Source organism: Triticum urartu, chromosome 5, assembly GCF_003073215.2.
Source record: "Triticum urartu cultivar G1812 chromosome 5, Tu2.1, whole genome shotgun sequence".
Taxonomy (NCBI): Eukaryota; Viridiplantae; Streptophyta; class Magnoliopsida; order Poales; family Poaceae; genus Triticum; species Triticum urartu.
Genome location: NC_053026.1, coordinates 57,109,823 through 57,128,745, shown reverse-complemented (window position 1 = coordinate 57,128,745; position 18,923 = coordinate 57,109,823). Strand labels below are relative to the sequence as shown.

At 45.9% G+C, this 18,923-nt stretch overlaps 2 protein-coding genes and 1 non-coding gene across 3 annotated transcripts; 1 reads left to right on the top strand and 2 right to left on the bottom strand.

The window, feature by feature from the left end:
• Nucleotides 1–3,477: 3,477 nt before the first annotated feature.
• Nucleotides 3,478–9,844, top strand: LOC125507870 (methylcrotonoyl-CoA carboxylase subunit alpha, mitochondrial). The gene is made up of 16 exons (XM_048672394.1): nt 3,478–3,940; nt 4,359–4,480; nt 4,665–4,812; nt 5,019–5,156; nt 5,564–5,659; nt 5,744–5,803; nt 6,037–6,129; nt 6,379–6,490; nt 7,183–7,287; nt 7,367–7,503; nt 7,738–7,963; nt 8,046–8,209; nt 8,361–8,477; nt 8,576–8,818; nt 8,906–9,001; nt 9,538–9,844. The coding sequence occupies exons 1-16, from the start codon at nt 3,599–3,601 to the stop codon at nt 9,553–9,555; spliced, it is 2,217 nt and encodes a 738-aa protein (XP_048528351.1). The 5' UTR covers nt 3,478–3,598; the 3' UTR covers nt 9,556–9,844.
• Nucleotides 9,845–9,978: 134 nt separating this feature from the next.
• Nucleotides 9,979–10,052, bottom strand: TRNAE-UUC. The gene has a single exon. It is a non-coding gene; the product is annotated as a tRNA-Glu (tRNA).
• A 4,249-nt stretch (nt 10,053–14,301) lies between these two features.
• Nucleotides 14,302–16,860, bottom strand: LOC125507869 (epoxide hydrolase A-like). The gene is made up of 4 exons (XM_048672393.1): nt 16,474–16,860; nt 16,229–16,405; nt 15,159–15,397; nt 14,302–15,081 (listed from the first exon to the last, which is right to left on the bottom strand). Exons 1-4 carry the CDS (start codon nt 16,774–16,776, stop codon nt 14,790–14,792), a joined length of 1,011 nt encoding a protein of 336 aa, XP_048528350.1. The 5' UTR covers nt 16,777–16,860; the 3' UTR covers nt 14,302–14,789.
• Nucleotides 16,861–18,923: the final 2,063 nt, after the last annotated feature.

The following is an 18,923-nucleotide window of genomic DNA, read 5'->3' as shown; positions in this document are numbered from 1 at the left end:
GCAAGATGGCCCAATCCTTTTTATAGCAAAGGACAAGCCTGGACAAACTCTTATATAAAGGAAAGCGCTCCCGAGGACACGTGGGAATTATCGTCAAGCTAGTTTTCATCACGTTCATATGATTCGCGTTCGGTACTTTGATAATTTGATATGTGGGTGGACCGGTGCTTGGGTACTGTCCTTCCTTGGACAAGCATCCCACTTATAATTAACCCCTGTTGCAAGCATCCGCAACTACAACAGAAGTATTAAGGTAAACCTAACCATAGCATGAAACATATGGATCCAAATCAGCCCCTTACGAAGCAACGCATAAACTAGGGTTTAAGCTTCTGTCACTCTAGCAACCCATCATTTACTTATTACTTCCCAATGCCCTCCTCTAGGCCCAAACAATGGTGAAGTGTCATGTAGTCGACATTCACATGACACCACTAGAGGAAAGACAACGTACATCTCATCAAAATATCGAACGAATACCAAATTCACATGACTACTTATAGCAAGACTTCTCCCATGTCCTCAGGAGCAAACGTAACTACTCACAAATCATATTCATGTTCATAATCAGAGGGGTATTAATATGCATAAAGGATCTGAACATATGATCTTCCACCGAATAAACCAACTAGCATCAACTATAAAGAGTAATCAACACTACTAGCAACCCACATGTACCAATCTGAGGCTTTGGGACAAAGATTGGATACAAGAGATGAACTAGGGTTTGAGATGAGATGGTGCTGGTGAAGATGTTGATGGAGATTGACCCCTTCCCGATAAGATGATCGTCGGTGATGACAATGGTGATGATTTCCCCCTCCCGGAGGGAAGTTTCCCTGGCAGAACAGCTCCGCCGGAGCCCTAGATTGGTTCCGCCAAGGTTCCGCCTCGTGGTGGCGGAGTTTCGTCCCGTGAGCTTGCTTATGATTTTTTCCTCCACGAAAGACCTCATATAGCAGAAGATGGGCATCATAGGGCTGCCAGGGGGCCCACGAGGCAGGGGGCGCGCCCCCCACCCTCGTGGACGGTGGGTAGCCCCCCTCTGGTACTTCTTTTGCCCAATATTTTTTATATATTCTGAAACATGCTCCCGTGAAGTTTCAGGACTTTTGGATATGTGCAGAATAGGTCTATAATATTTGCTCATTTTCCAGCCCAAAATTCCAGTTGCCGGCATTCCCCCCTTCATGTAAACCTTATAAAATAAAAGAGAATAGTCATAAGTATTGTGACATAATGTGTAATAACAGCCCATGACGCAATAAATATCGATATAAAAGCATGATACAAAATGGACGTATCACTGCTCACATCGCCTAAAAGAAGTAGAAGTTTCAATTGAAGGATAATAATAGTGAGAAAAAGGATTGGAGCCAATAATACAATGGAGCTAGTAGAAGTTTCAATGTAGGGGTTTGTTGTCTTGTACCCCCAGCAAGACTTCTTTATTTTCCTTGTCACACTTGGCTCTTGAGCTTGGGATCTTGAACTTTCGATGATGTTTGTTGTGGGTGTTGTGGCTTTATAATATAAAACGGGGGAAACCCTTTTTCGTCATACGATGACTTCGTGCATCATAAACAAAACATTATTGAAAGGGTTGCATCCTTCACACGGTTATCAAACTAACAATCTTTTAAATATCAAAAATATGTTTTTACCGAGAATATGCATAAATGGGCATATCATTAATGGATTGACTAGATACAAGTCGACTGAAAAACATATATTGGGTAAGTCAATTTTGCCAGGACCAATCTGAAGCGTTAGACAAAAAACAAACGACCAGGTTACATTTTCTTCCTGAAAAATCGATCGTGTTCTTCTTCCTTCGCCGTGGCCGGGCCGCCTGCTGCCACCACCCACAACCAGCGGCGCTCCCGCGCCAGCCTTGCCCTCCCCTCAACCCCCACCTCCCCGACCATCCCTCTAAGCCTCACCGATCTCCAACTCCGATGCCGGTAGCCCCTACACCACAAGATAGATGCAGAGGCCTATATTCCCCGGCGAACCTGCACCCCCGCACCCCTAAGATAGACACGGTGCTTAGCTTCTTTGGTGAACTAATAGCCTCGATGCTCCAAGCACCCTCTGTTTCCTTCCCACCAAAAGTCGACCGACCTAAATTCCGTTCTCAGGTGAAATTAAAGAATAAGCGACTAAAGAAAGACATAATACAACCTTTCGACTTACAACTCCGCCCACACAACGACTACAACATAAATGACTTGTTTTTTTTTCTAGGCAAAGGGAGCAAAAAATAACAGTAAAGACTATTTGTGATGACAATTATCAACAACTCCATATTCCTTCAGGTGGATATAGACGACCTCGGGTGTGTACTCTGCTCAAACGGCGTATCGAGCATTCTTCGAGGGCAAAACAAGGCTGCCAGGAGCATCTCAGTTATAGTCTTCTCTGGCTCCGCTGAGGATGAAATTCTTCGGGTGGCTAGTGCTACATAATAGGCGTTGGACGACAGATCGATTTGCAAGCTAGGGGGGGGGGTACAACATCAGCCGGAGTGCATCCTTTGCGATCAGCAGGCGAGGACATCAACCACCTTTTTATGCAATGCTCCTTCTCAAGGATGATTTGGCAGTTAGTGGCCCAGTAGTTGGTCTCGCCATCCGCCCCCCAGCTTGACTCTAGCGTGGTCGAATGGTGAGAAGAAGCGCATAACAATACCCCTTGCAAGCGTCGGGCAGAGCTAAATGCCCTGATCAACCTGGTGATGTTCTCAATATGGAAGGAAAGGAACGTCAGAACCTTCGACAACGAGTTATCGGTGGAGGCTGTAGCGGCATCTAAGATCCTTGCAGAATGGCGCATCTGGCAGCTTGCATGGAAGCAAAGGAATCGCGCCCTTGGGCGGGAGGTTGGTCAGAGTGAGACGTATATTGTTTTATGTGCTTTTAGGTGGTAGGCTAAGCTTTGGTCCTTGTAATACTGAATTTGCAAAGCCTCTCTCATTCTTAATGCAATGACATGCAAAAGCTTTTGCGTGTTCCGGAAACAGTGTAACAAAAAAATTGAGAAAATGTTAATTGGGGAACTCCTAGCAAACGTCCCCACAACCATTGGACCCTGATCACGTGGATGGCAATCTTATTAGAAATCGTTCGCATATTCTTTTGCGGCACATGGCAACCTTTTCTTCTGATAATGGCAAATCGAGTAAAATTGTCATGGCAAATTTAATCGAAATCGCATGGCAATTTGAGCGTTCGTCGGGAAAATGCTCTCCAGGGAATGTTTGCCAGGTATTCAAAATTTCACGGGAGATTTTGTGCAGTTTGATCCCAAATTCAAGCACGCGCATGCAACACGTGTGTTCACTGAGCAGTGTGGCCAGTCCGCGTCAGCCGTCAGCCCATCCCTCACCCGCCTCCGACATCGCTGGAGGAGGAAGAAACGTCGGGGACTCGTCGTCTCGTCCGTCCCCAGTCACCACGCTTATCCAGCCCAGCAGCCGCACCAAACCAAACAAACATATCCCCGACCAGGCCCATCGCCCCGCCACTCCGCCTCGCCCACTCCCCAGTCCCCACCCCACCCCACCACTCCGCCGCGCTCGGCTCGCACGCCACCGGCGATGGCCTCCCGCCTCCTCCGCCTGCACCACCACCTCCGGCGCCGGCGCCACCACTGCACGAGCCCCGTCCCCTGCAGGCTCCTCTCCTCCTCCGACGAACCACCGCGGTCCCAGACGGTGGAGAAGGTGCTGGTGGCCAACCGGGGGGAGATCGCGTGCCGGGTGATGCGGACGGCGCGGCGGCTCGGGATCGCCACCGTGGCCGTGTACAGCGACGCCGACCGCGCCGCGCTGCACGTGCGCGCCGCCGACGAGGCCGTCAGGCTCGGCCCGCCCCCCGCGCGGGAGAGCTACCTCAACGCCGACGCCATCGTCGACGCCGCCCTCCGCACCGGCGCCAAGGTACTACTGCCCCTCCAGCCGCAGCTCGTTACGCTTTGGCGAATGTGGCACTCGGATCAGCTAGCACCGCTTGCTGCTCTGTACGCTTAGCCTCGTCCCTTGCTTGGAATTCTGCCACATGATGCGCTCGCTGAGTTGTGTGCTGAACTGCTGATTGCCAAACGAGTGGCTGCTGCTGCGATCACGTTTTTTTGCTTTGCGATGCGGTCCTATAACAGTCCCATCCCAACTGTCCAATGTTCGTCATTCGTTAGGATTAACAACATAACTGAAACCCCCTAAAAGACATTACTGATTATTACTTCTGGACTACTGCATTTTTGGTTTTGGTGTGCATTTGCCAATTTATGTGCTACGTCGTGGTGTGTCATGATGGGATACTATTTTTCTGAAGCCTGACAGATATATGTTCTTGTAGGCAATCCACCCTGGATATGGGTTTCTTTCAGAGAGCGCAGATTTCGCTCAGCTCTGCGAAGCTGAGGGGCTAACGTTTATTGGGCCACCGCCATCTGCAATCCGAGATATGGGTGATAAGAGGTAAATATTCTTGCCATGTAGTTTGCATAAATGTTACACCCTCTGTTGCTACTTGCTAAATATAAAACGTTTTGGCAGTTCAATTTAAACTGCCAAAACGTCTTACATTTAGAAACAGTGGCAGTACCCCCTTTTTTTGGTATACATCGGGCAATACGTTCTAAGGACATTCTGTAAAAAATAGCGCGTCAAAGAGGATCATGGGTGCTGCTGGTGTACCGCTTGTTCCAGGCTACCATGGGGCTGACCAAGACATTGAGTTGTTAAAACTTGAAGCTGATAAGATTGGATATCCAGTTTTGATTAAACCCACACACGGTGGAGGGGGCAAGGTACGCTGGGAAGGCTTTGTTACAATGTTATTTAAAGTTTCCAATTTTATGCAGAGTGGAATGCATTTGTGTATGCAGTCGTAGGTTCTCTTGTGTGTGAGTCACATGATCAAATTTAAGAGCGTGCTTATTCATAACATCGCTCATCTCAATTAAGTCTTCTGTTCTCTATGTTCTTCTTTTGATCTTTGATCTTTGCATTCAAGGGGATGAGAATAGTTCAAGGGCCTGATGACTTTGTGGATTCTGTACGGAGTGCTCAACGTGAAGCTGCAGCATCATTTGGTATAGACACACTGTTGATTGAGAAGTATATTACTCAACCCAGACATATAGAAGTCCAGGTAACATTCTGATTTCATTCCTTCCACAATCCTTCTCTCAATGCGCGCAGGTCCTCGGTTGATGTGATATAAACTACCATTTGTGTACTCTCTGAACAGTCAAACAAGTATTTATAGATGCAGTTTCAGTCTGATATCTACTGATTTGTTTGTTTGCTCCTTCTTGTTAGTCGTTACTCCATAAGACTCGAATGATATTTGCATTCACTATTATGAATAATGAATTATAACGAACTTATACTTGCCATTTCGTTTTAATTTATGCCCTGTGTTATTAATGGGTACCACTTCTTTTGATTACTTTTTCTTATGATTGTACAAACTTATTGCAACAGCTTGCCTAAATTGATCTACTCAGACGATCAAAAGAAACATGATGGTTAATGTGGCACTATTTCAATATGTAGGTATTTGGTGACAAACATGGAAATGCTATTCACCTTTACGAGAGGGACTGCAGTCTACAAAGAAGGCATCAGAAGATCATCGAGGAAGCACCAGCTGTAAGGCTTTATTACCTGTCAATGCCACGGTTTCCCTTTGAAGAAAGTAACATTTAACGTTAACCGTTTATGTACTGACTGCAGCCAAATGTGACAACTGAATTTCGGACTCATATTGGTGAAGCTGCTGTGTCGGCTGCGAAGGTGACATACTTGATATTTCTACACAATATTGCATGCTGTGATTGAAGATGTTGATCTGATGCTCTTATGTTTTCAGTTCATTACACTGTTTAGTTCATTCACTATTTATGAAACAGTACCCAATTTAACACTTTCAAGCTACAAAACCCCCCACCCTATGTTCTGCAATAGTTATTCTGTTTAATCTTTATATTTTATACACAGGGTCACTTATTGGATTCTTTGTGTTGAAGGCAGTTGGTTACTACAGTGCTGGAACAGTGGAGTTTATTGTGGATACTCTTTCAGGAGAATTCTATTTCATGGAGATGAATACTCGACTCCAGGTACTATGTTTATGAGTATCAGTTGATCATATAGATGCTTTAGTACCTTGTAAAACCCAAAAGTGCAAGAACCATAAAGGTGGAATAATATGTTCAAATCTAGCAGACAAGCCTGAGTGATCACATATGTTATTCCATCTGTATATGGAATTATGGATAGCCTTGTAACCACGTTTAGCTTAAATACAAAAAAGTATGTGCTAGCTTCCATACTCTCGCTCTCTCTCAAATTCACCTTGATCTTTGAAGGTTGAACACCCAGTAACAGAGATGATCGTCGGTCAAGATCTTGTGGAGTGGCAAATACGTGTTGCAAATGGAGAGCGCCTGCCATTATCTCAGGAGCAGGTTCCATTAAACGGTAAGCCCTGCAGAGCATTCATGTTCTCATCCTCAACACTAATATATGTTTAAGCTTCATCACATAACCATCTCTTCTAGCCGTATTTGTGTTATGCTTCGAAGATCCAACCTCTATCAGTTAGCCTGATAGTACTGTACATCATGCTGTTGATGCAAGCATTGTTTTATGCTTTATTTGTGCTTAAACTCATTAAGCAGGTCTCTTAGTGAGTAAGCAAAATTGACTTGCTTATTGCTGTTCACTTCTCTAGCTTATTGCCTTGTTGGATCTATTTATCATCCAGAAGAGAAAAGGAATCCAACCATTCTCTAGAAGCGGGTCAGAACCTTTTATGCATCTAACAAATACGCACAGAATCTGAAAAAAAAAGAGATCCATGGGCACTAGCACCCAGGACATATTTTTGTAGAAGGAGCCACCTGGGTGAGGCGCCAGAAATCCGCTCCCGACTGGAGTCGAACCCTGGGCGCAGGGTGCACATAATCTGAATGTCTTCTCTTGATACTTGAGCTAATATTCATTAACCTTAATTTATGTAAAATGAATAATATTAGTTATTCTAAGTTACTTACTCAAATTATATGGGTGATCTTAGGTTCTATATTTATGTTGGTATCATTAACAATTAAAAATCATAATGCCAGTTAAAGTAAGAACTATTTGTTAACCATCAGTGTACCTTGATCCAGGACATGCATTTGAGGCCCGAATATACGCCGAAAATGTTCCAAGAGGGTTTCTTCCTGCAACAGGGACCTTACATCACTATCGACCAGTCCTGTCTTCCCCAACAGGTAAGTTTTGGAGATATCCAGCGACAGAATTTTTACTAGTTATTTTTCGGTGTGGTGTTGGTAACATATTCTTGATCAGTAAGAGTTGAAACTGGAGTCGAAGAAGGAGATGCTGTCAGCATGCATTATGATCCCATGATAGCCAAACTTGTCGTTTGGGGTGAAAGTCGCAATGCTGCACTAGTCAAGCTAAAGAACTGTTTGTCGGACTTTCAGGTATATATGCCCATCACCTTAATTTACACTTCTATATAGAAGTCTTCTCTCTTTGATTTTTAATATATTTTAGTGTCCTCTTTCTGCTGATCAATTATTAATTTTTCCACGAGCCCTAGTTACTTGGAAATTTACTACTAATTATCGTTTGCGAAAAAACTGCCAACTTAAGGATTCTGATGTGGTACTTCTGATCATTCCGTCCCTATCATGCTGTAGTTAATGAATAGACAGATTGCAGGTTTGCCTACAAATGTTGCTTTCCTTCAAGAACTCGCAGGCCATAATGCCTTCGAAAGAGGCCTAGTTGATACACATTTCATTGAGCGGTACAAAGATGATTTTCAAAGTACTTCTGCTAAGGCCTCGGGTGAAGCACATGATGCAGCTAAGCTCGGTGCAATTTTGGCTGCTGCCTGCATTTGTAAAAAGGATCACATTAGCTCCGAAGAATCTCTTCGTATGTCATGTGCCTGCCCTTTTGTTTTGTCACTCAACAACATTGGCAACATGACCTGATATTGACATATGTTTGTCGGTAGGTGACAAGACGCTTTCGGTATGGTATACCCGTCCACCTTTCAGGATGCATCACTCTGCGAAGCGTTTGATGGAATTTGAGTTAGATGAAGAACTTGAGGGGTTGAGTGATGAGCTCCTTAAATTATTGGTTACATATAGATCTGATGGAGGCTACTTCATTGAGGTGATTAATTAACACACAGAACCTCTTATGCTTTTGGTTTGTTTAATTGTAAAACCTTGGAAGCTTCTTTGCTGAGGTGTGAATACTAATACAAGTTTGTAACACTTGACCAATACCTTCACTCATTGTTCCCCTTGTGACTTGTGACCAGACTGAAGATGGCTCTTCTCCTGGTTTTGATGTCAAAGTAGATGGTAGGAGTGAACATGATTTCCGGGTTGAAGTTGGTGGTGTGCAAACAGACGTGACATTAGCATTTTATTCAAAGGTTACGCCCTGATACCTTCTATGGAGGTTGGAGCTTATTCATTAGTTTCTTCTGACTGTTATTTCATCACTGAATTTTTCTTCCGCTGCTGTTTTCAGGATAATAGCAAACATATACACATCTGGCATGGGAAGCATCACCATCATTACAGGCAAACCATGAGGGCTGAGCATTTACTCGATGATAGTTCTCAACCTAGCCAGGCTTCCGAGGGAAGGTCACATCCAAAAGGGAGTGTATTGGCACCAATGGCTGGTTTGGTCGTTAAGGTTCTGGTTAAGGATGGGGTACACGTGGAAGATGGTCAGCCTGTCATGGTTATAGAAGCAATGAAGATGGAGGTCCGAATGAACTTGCTGACGATGTTTTGTAAATTGTTGATCAAATTAGTCAATGCTGACATAACTCTCTTGTATTCCTTCTATCAGCACGTTGTGAAGGCGCCTTGGGCAGGTTATATAGAAGGGCTGAAGGCTACCGCTGGACAACAAGTTTTTGACTCCAGTGTCCTTTTCACTGTCAAGGTATGCATTAACAATTGACCATATCTTTGAATTTTACACTTTGTTTTCCATTTTGTCACAACAAAGTGTATCCCAAGTCTACGTTTGGCCATCATTATACTTTGACCCATACCGATGAAAGTCTTGAGAAGTATTCAAACCTAGAAGATTGGATCCATTTGTTACCATTTATGTAAAATTTCTCTGTCTCTAACGAGCTGAACTAAACAGTAATGTTCGACAATGTGAATATTTGAGTTAACAGAAACAGTGGTGGTAGCGGTGCACCTCATTTTCTCCTGGAGGCTGCGAGTTTCAACCCCACCTAGAGAGCCCTATAATGGTTTTCTGGTAAACCAGGATCCCGTGTCGAACTAAATAAAACCAAACGTCTCAGGAGTAAATAATGTTCCCATTTTGCAACACTGGAAAATGTGCCGTCATTCAGTATACAAATATAATCACTTAGCTTTTCTGGTGATTCCCCATCAACTTGTATTTTGTCCTTAGCTTTTCTGGTGATTCCCCATCAACTTGTATTTTTTTCCTTTCTCCAGGATAAGAGCACAAACTGATGAACCAAGAAATTGGAGCCACGCATCAGAATTCAAGTGGCGACTCCGCCTTTCAGAAAGAAGAATAAGCAAAAAAGCAGCTGGAGATCATTCTGTGACTAAATAATACTAGGTGATCTCCCTAGTTAGCTGGAGATCATATCTTCCGGCACCCATTTCCTGTATAGCGTGTACATTAGTGTCAGTGGCATTGTGCAATGTAACAAATCATGTGAGTATGTAACGCAATTTGTCTGCCTTGCATTGTCCAACGTGAACCTTCTTGATAGCTAGTTTTCAAAAGTTTAAATTTCGGTAGCAGGAGCTGCAATTTAAATTTAGGTATAAGTTGAAAGAACAGAAAAAAATTGGAAATTTAGGTATAGTTGAAAGAATAGAAAAAAATTGGAAATTTAGGTATAAGTTGAAAGAATAGAAAAAAGGCTCCATTGCCGGGATTTGAACCCGGGTCGCCTGGGTGAAAGCCAGGTATCCTAACCGGGCTGGACGACAATGGATTTGTGAAAGGAAAGGATTAGGTTCGAACATGAGATACTCGGTGACCCAGAATGGTGTTTTTCGTACCTAACTGTTAGAAAAGAATACAGTTCTAATAACAATGAATTTTGTGACCTGATAAAAAAATTGGAAATGAGAACTGTCTGGTTGCATTTTTTCTTAATTTTGGAAAATGAGGATTAAGCCTCACACAAGATGACTAAACACATATACCCTAAAAAAGAAAAAGGTCCATTTTACTACCCTGAATAAAATTGGTGATTCACATTGAAAAAAGTCCATTTTACTACCCTGAGTAAAGTGGGTGGTTCGCTTTACCCCCTGATCTATTTTTCGGTTCCTATACCCCCCTAAACAATCTCATACCGGACAAAAAAGCACCCTAGGTGGTTTACCCAGACCAGATGATGACGTGGACACAGTCAAAGGTGGTATCTGACCTGCCGGTGGGTCCCACTCATCAGTTTTTTTTAAAAAAGAAATAGAAAAAAGAAAAAAAGGGTGGCCCCCTACTGCAGTACTAGCCGGCCACAGCGGCGGTAGCTGGTGCTCGCGGAGCCGGCAGGCGGCCGTGGCGGGCGGAGCCGGCGCGCCCCGAGCGCGGCCAGGCGCAGTGACGGGTTCGCGCGCACGAGGGCAGAGCGGCACGGACCGGCTTGGGCGCGGACTGGACTGCGTGCGCAAGGGCAGAGCATGCGTGGTCGGAGCCGGCGAGCGGAGCCGGTGTGCGTCGAGCGGGGGAGGCTGGGCGCGCCCAAGCTCAACGATGGGTTCACGCACGCGAGGGTAGAGCGGCTTGGACCGGCTTGGGCGCGGACAGGGCCGCGCGCGCGAGGGCAGAGCGGGGGCGGTCGGAGCCGGCGGGCGGCCGGGGACGACGACACGAGCAGCGCGTGAGGGCGGCTGGGGTCCACAGCGCAAGCTCGGCGAGGAGGCGGGGCGGCGCAGGCGCGCGGCCGGAGCGGCGACGGGGCGGACGGCGCCGGAGCCAATGTCGCGGATGAGCGAGGCGAGGTCGAGCGGGATGCTCACCGAGAGCGCCACGGCAAACGGCGGGGCGGCGTAGCCGCGGGAGGAGGCGGGCCAGCGGGGTGGAGCAGGTGGCGACGCGGCTCGTCGGCGGGGTTGCGCTGGAGCCGGAACGATGCGCGAGGGAGCGACGGGGATGCCCACGCCCGACCTGACAAGGAGGGCCCACCGAGGTCAAAACCACCGTTGACTAGTGCCACATCAGCAGCGAGTGGAGACAAACCAGCCAGGGAGGTGTTTTGTCTGGTTTTGGTTTGTTTGGGGGATAGAAGGAGCCAAAAAATAGATCGGGGGTAAAGTGAACCACCCACTTTATTCAGGATAGTAAAATGGACTTTTTTCGTTCACATTACCCCCTCATCTATTTTTCTGTTCTTTTCACCCCCTAAACAAACCCATACCGGATGAAAGAACCCCTGGGTGGTTTGTCTCCATTTGCTCCTGATGTGGCATTAGTCAACAGTGGTTTTGACCTGCAGGTGGGCCTCCCTTGGCAGGTGCGGCTGAGATTGATGGGTGGGGCCTAGACTTGACGACCTTGTTCGTAGCGTGCTAATAAGAATTGACAGGGAAGGAGCGGCTGTTCTCGAAGAGCTTCTGGAGTATTATTATTATCTCCAGAAACCCGTGTGAGGGGACTTATTCTTGTGGCTGAATGGTTTATTTTGTCGGGAAAGACGGCAGTTGACACATGCGGAAGATGTCCAGCCGGTTAACAGGGCAATCATGTCAACTGGAGCGCCGACTGACGTTGAACTGTACAAGAAGCTGTAGGAGGCAAATTCAGAAAAGCAATGCTCGTTGGAAGCGGCCTCCGGAGGGAGCATATATGCTGAATGGCGATGCGGCCTACAATCAGAGCACATATTTTACCGGGGATTTATTGCAGGTCAATAGCTCCTGTGTGACATCTTTGAGATAAATTGAATAAGGAGCGACGTAGTTAACGAAAATATCTCTAGTGCGACGTATTTGCAGCCAACTATAGCTTCAATGCGACATTGCCCTGTTTAACCATGAAATGCAAAACACAAGGGGTCAGTGGTTTGAGTTATGACACGCGGGACCCATCAGTTATCCACATGAATGTGGGACCCACCACTTACTCACATGCGTGCGGAACCCACAACTTATCCACATAAGCATGCTTGTGCTCATCCCGCTCATCAGTGTGCCCCGACCCGAGCCATCCACGAGCCCACCCCCCATTGCTTGCACTTCCCCTTTCCCCTTTCCCCACCTTGTTCTCCCTCTTCTCTGGCAACGAAGCGCGCCGCCGATGAGTGATGTCTAGCTCAACTTCGGCCTCCCGTCAATCATGGCCGCAGTACGGTCCAATGCCGTTGACAAGATGCCCCGATTGCCCGCGCATGGAGCCTCTGAAGGGTTTGACTTGTGTGAAGGAGGAAAATGGCAACCGTGGGCGCGAGTTCATCAAATGCTTGAGCAGGCCACAACCGGGGCAGGTTAGATCCGTGTACCACACCAAGCAGCTTATCTAAATTCTCCCGATGTTTTTATTTTTCCATCGAATTTGGGCGGTGGATCTGATCTAGGGTTCATGCCGCCGTCGCCCCCTGTTTACCTTGTTTTTCAGGTTCTGAAGAAATGTGGACATTTCGAGTGGCTCCCCTTGTTGTTGTTGCACCAACCACCCTTCGTAATGTCAATAAGCTTCAACGAGCTTTTCTTTGGTCTGGCTCCGATACGACGGCCGGGACAAAATGTAAGGTGAATTGGGAGATTGTTTGCCGACCGCATGAGTATGGAGGCCTTGGGGTTCTCAACACCGACAATTTTGTGCGTGCTTTGTGCTTGAGGTGGCCATGGTTCAAGTGGAAGGAGCCAAGCAAGATGTGGGTGGGGATGGGAAACCCGTGTGATGAGGAGGACCTTAACTTCTTCTATGCCTCGACAACCATCAGAGCGGGCAACGGGATGAGGACCCCTTTTCGGGAGCCCCCCTGGCTACTTGGGCGCAAGCGCATTGATATTGCCCCGCTCATCTTTCAGGCCTCATCGAGGAAGATTTGGAAGGTGGGGGAGGCCCTAAAGAACGACAATGGATTCCCAAGATCAACCCAGAAACCATTGTTACCGTTGAGCACATCTGTCAATTTTTCACCCTTTGGATGCTGCTTCAGGAGATCCATCTTGATGGACTTGTTGAGGATGACATTGTCTGGAAGCATACTCTCAGTGGCCACTACTCGGCGGCTTCCGCCTACAAAGCGCAATTCCTCGTCATGGTCCTCTCTCCCATGGACCAAATGGTGTGGAAGGTTTGGGCACCGTCAAAGGTCAAGTTTTTTGCTTCGTTGGCAATTCAAGATCGAATATGGACTGCCGATAGGTTGGCTAAAAGGGGACGGCCAAACTGCGGCCTTTGCCCCCTTTGTGGGAGGGTGCAAGAATGTGGACCCCACCTCTTCTACAAATGCCGTTACTCTCTTCAGTTGTGGAACTTGGTCATCAAGAAATTTCGCCTTGAGGATTGGGACACCTCCACTTGTCATATGGAGGACAATGTTGAGGATTGGTGGGCAAGCCGAACCGGTGCTCACACGCGTGATAGGAAGGCAATGGCCTCTCTCACCATGCTAGTTTCGTGGTCCATATGGAATGAGCAGAATGCACGGGTATTTCGGCACAAGAGCGCGCCCCCACCGATCTTGCTAAACATCATCTTGGGGGAGGCGAAACTTTGGGTCATCGCCGGGGCAAAGAAGTTAGGGTCAATTGTATTGCGAGAGTAATCATTCCTGTCGCTTTTTGGGTGAATTGTAACAAATTTTATCCTCCTTCTTAATTAATATATGAGACAAATCTTTTGCCTCGGTTTAAAAAAAATAAAAAATTTAACAACGCCCTCGACGCTGTTATGGCCGAATCAAGTGCAGCAAGAGATGGGCTTGCTAGACCAGCAGATGGGGCACCATAAAAATCATACTTCAATCTGATTGTGCTCATCAAGTTATCGGAACTTTACATGATAGTGGATTCTCATCAACAGCAAGTTCTGCAGTACGGTTCTGATGATGCTAGTTTTGAATTCTGTCCAAGAGAAGCCAATTTGGATGCCCATGAGAAGCCAATTTGGATGCTAGGTCTTCTAGTAATTCTGCAAATATTGTATTCTGGGTCGATGAACCCACTACTTCTCTTTTGAACGGTGTAACTATTATTGCCAATCAATAAAGCTAGCCGGATGGCTTCCCGTAAAAAAAAGACAACATTGAGGTATTTATTATCGTTTCATAAGGATATAAACAACATTAAGTTGCCATTTTTCTTCAATACTATCTCCATGTTCACTGTTCAGTACAAGATCTCCGAACATAGGCTGCTCAGCAACTAGAATTTTAGAATCTATACATTCCAACACAATCTTATTCCATACCCCCTCCGTCCGAAAAAGCCTGTCCCCCAAATAAATGTATTTAACATCAAATTAGTGCTAGATACATCCATTTAAGGGATAAGCTTGGGACAAGTTTTTTCGAACGGAGGGAGTACCACATTAGAAAGGAGTTCACCTTCGAAGGTCCCCTTTGTATTCTGTTAACCAGGAGTACACTTTATTGAAGCCTATCTCTGACATTTATTTGAGTATGTCGGTCCACCAGCTTTATATTTCAGTTTAGAAAAGACAACTTTCACAATCTAAAACAAGCTCATACACTATCTTTTTAGTTTTTACTCGGTTCTTAGTTACCCACCTCCTCGCCAACTTCGTTCTTATTATGTGCTTCCTCTCCAGAAAGCTTGTCCAGGAAGGACAGTATCTCAGAGTTCACCCTCTCGGCCTGCTCTTGCTGGAGGAAATGGTGTCCTTCAATGATGGAAACCTCAAGATCAGGAACATTGGACTTGAAACCCCCGCTCTCGATGTAGCGCTTGACTCCAAAGGACTCGACACCGATGTCCTTCTCACCCCCGATGAACTTCGCAGGCACCATGATCTTTGCACCATGCCAGGGCGCAGTAAGCTTCCAGTTCCTGTGTTTGACGTGAATTCGTGCGTATGAGCTACATAAAATGGAAACCATAGGAAGAATGTAAGCAATGAAGTTTACGTGTCCATGGCGCGGTAGTAGTTGAGGGGTCCTGTGAAGCCAGACTTCTGAAACTTCTCGGCATACTGTCCCAGTTCTTCCTCCGACATCCAAGGAAGTGGGGATGATGATGCCTCAAAAAAATCTATGACCTCTACTCCAGGAGGGGCAGCAAGGTCATCTAATTGAAGGGAGTAGAACTTCTTTAGGACAGTTGCGACATCGTACCGAGCAAATGCCTTTTCAGCTCTTCCAGGCTCCTGCAGGGATGAGCTTTAAATAAGGCGAAGTTGGTATGCAGATCATGACTGCAACTACAAGGCAAATATATGCTCATCTTAGCGATAATTCAACCCAGAGCCAGGTGGACAGTACCGCGATTTAAAAAGAAAAAAAGTTCGAAAAATTCCAATTTTTTTTGTGGTGCAAGATGCTCCTGTGCGTGAACTCCTTGCAAAATTTTGTGAAGTTTGGACATTTCAGGAGCTCGTCCAAAATTTGTCTTTTTTGCCACGAGCTCTAACTTCACAAAATTTTGCACGGAGTTCACGCACAGAAGCATCTTGCACCACAAAAAACATTGATTTTTTTTAACCTTTTCCCCTTTCAAAACGCTGTACTGTTCATGTCTTGGCTCATCTGAGTGCGGGCACCAAATCGCCGCGCTCTCATCTTGGTGCCATCCTGGACCTTAGACTGTAGTTTTGGACCCACAAAAATAATCTTAGCGTTTGTGTCCTGATTATAGAATGTTACCCTGGCAAAATGTTAATAGATGATGTATTTGTTCTAATTTTCAGAAAACAATTTGGATCATAATTTAGATGCATAATATCGGTTAATAAATCTATGCTTCTTCAGCATAGAAGTTCAAAGATTCAAACCAATTAGCCCCCTCGTATCAGCATCTGCTTCATAATTTTTCCTTTGAACATTTGCTTCAGTTTGTATGTGATTAATTTCCATTTCAGTATTTCACACAACCAATTCACTGCTTCCATGCTGTATCAGGTCCCCCCCATGGCATTGGCAAGAAGAAGAATGAATGCTGAAATTAAGTCAGAATACACCTGGAACAAGGATCACAGCACCTGGAACTGCGTGATGTAGAACCCATCGCCGCGCGCGGCGAACATCTCCGCCATCGGACGAGGGGAGCGGGGGAAGAACGGGATCCCCAGCGCGACGACGGCGCGCACCCGGTCCGGCCGGAACAGGCAGAAGTGCCACGCCACCTGCGCGCCCCAGTCGTGCCCCACCACCACCACCTGCGCCAGCGCCGGCGTCAGTGCGTCACTCGCGGCGGCCAAGGAAAAAGAAACCAAGAGGTACGCACCTTTGGGAGGCGGAGGTGGTCGAGGAGCGCGACGACGTCGCCGACGACGTGGAGCATGGTGTAGGCGGCGGGGTCCGCGGGGGCGTCGGAGTCGCCGTAGCCGCGGAGGTCGGGGGCGAGGGCGCGGAAGCCGCGGGCGGCGAGAGCGGCCATCTGGTGGCGCCAGGAGAGCCAGAGCTCCGGGAAGCCGTGGAGGAGGAGCACCGCCGGGCCGTCGGCGGGGCCCTGCTCGGCGACGTGGAGGGAGACGCCGTTGACGTCGGCGTTCCAGTGCCGCACCTCGCCTGCACCGCCGGACTCCATGGTTGGGTTGACTCTCACTCGCCTCGCCGGCCGAGCGTGCTTTGTCGGACTCGGCTTCAGTGTTTTTGTTTTTTCGAGGGACGGCTTCGGTGGTTTTGAAGAGCAAAGTCACCGAGCGATCTGTCATTTGTGGAGTCAGACTGACATAAGCAATGAGGTCAGCTTCAGCGACTTTGAGAGCACAGCCACCGAGCAATCTGCCGTTCATTCTACATCAAACGCACATGATCCACTCAAGGAAAATGAAAAAAGGAAAACGCCGAGACGTGCAGTCTCGAGCTTTCAGGTGACATGAATAGCAGAATCGTTGCACTGGACACTTTCCAGTTTGAAGATTTCACAATAATTTTTCAGAAATGATAAATCCTAAACATCCGGATTTTAAGCATGACAACGAAACGTTTTTCATGATAATTTTAGTTCACGCGAGATTGATAAAACATGACAATTATCTGACAGAAAAACAAACAGAGACAAAATTGCCATATTTTAATAACTAAACTTGTCACCTCGTTTCAACTAAAATTGCCATGAAAAAACGTTCAGGATGACATGCTTAAAATCCGAACATTCAGGATTTACTGGGGTCCTAATTCTTTTTGATCTCTTACTGAATAAAGAAGGCAACAATTGAACTTTGATTACAAAAGGAAAAAACTGACCCCGTTACAGAAGAAGAAATAATAGCACACCACTTAAATTTAAAAGCACTTAACATTGAAAGTAGCATTATGTACTCCCTCCGTTCGAAAATACTTATTATCAAAATGGATAAAAAGAGATGTATCTAGAACTAAAATACGTTTACATAACTAGCTGAATGCCCATGCGTTGCCACGGAATAAAAAAAGTTTACACCAAAATGTATGTCGTTCTTGATGGCATGTGGTTTCCATTTATACATCGATAAGATGCAATTCTCAGTCACTTCTTACATCATTAACAATTGTGATGTCTCCTTAGCAACATCTTAGCATGTCCCCTCGTACCCATCAACTTCCATTTTCTTAAACTCCCGTCTCTAGCATTGCTATTGCTTAAAAGGGATATCATCTAGCGAGACATAACATCATGGTCTATCTCTAATTCACAATGCAAACACTTCTCGTCTATCACCTGAAATAATGGTAAGTCAATGACAATGACAATGTCTCCTTAGCAACAACTTTAGCCCGATCCCTCACACCCACCGACTTCCATTCTCTTTAAACCCCTTGATCTAGCATTGGCATTTCTTAAAAGGGCTACCATCTATGGAGAGATACCATCATGTTGTACCTCTGATTTAAAATCAGAACACTTATCATCTGTCGTGGGAGATAATGATAGTCCAGTGACAATGACAATGTCCCCTTATTCTTCAATGACAACAAAGAAACACTTTTGTACTCGTGAGAAACATAAACAGAAATACGGTTCTGAGAAAATCAAACTAAAACAACAGCATGATTAACTAAACTGTCCCTTTCCTTAAAATTCTCCTATTTATTGTGTCGCATGGTGACTTGCGGTGTACAAATTTAACTATAATAGATAGTTAGTGAGAACACTTAAACGAAGTCTCTTCGCTGGACGTCTCACTCACTACTCCCCACGACCATTGAAAAAACACATGGAAGCAAGCCCCCTCAAGCAGCTCTATCGGTGAGGTCTGCCATATCTAAGAAGATCAAGGGAAAAGCTAGACAATCCTCCATCGCCGATCCCTTTCTCATCCTCCTCCGGCACCCCTCGTAAGTTGGGCCCGCCGACAACATCAAAACGGAGATGACAAGCTAATACTTGTTTTCCCATCGTCCTTCCTACTGGCCAGGAATTTTTCCTCTCCACCTGCTTCCCCACCGTTTGTTGTTGTAGACCCCTAACTCCAATGAACTCTTTAGACATTGGAACGAATACCAATATTTATTCCCCTATTACTTTATAAATATCACTACACAACTAAACGTTTCAGATTACTATCCCTAGGCAAAGTAAAATTTTGATCTAAATGCAACATTTGTACGATTAATGTCTCAAATCCAAATGAAGGACCAGTTCACATCTTTTGAAACTTACAGAAATTGCGGTTTGACCATATCTTGCCCCTCTATTTTTAACAGATAAATAAGAAAAGCCTCTAGTAATTTAGAAACAGCATGCTCTTG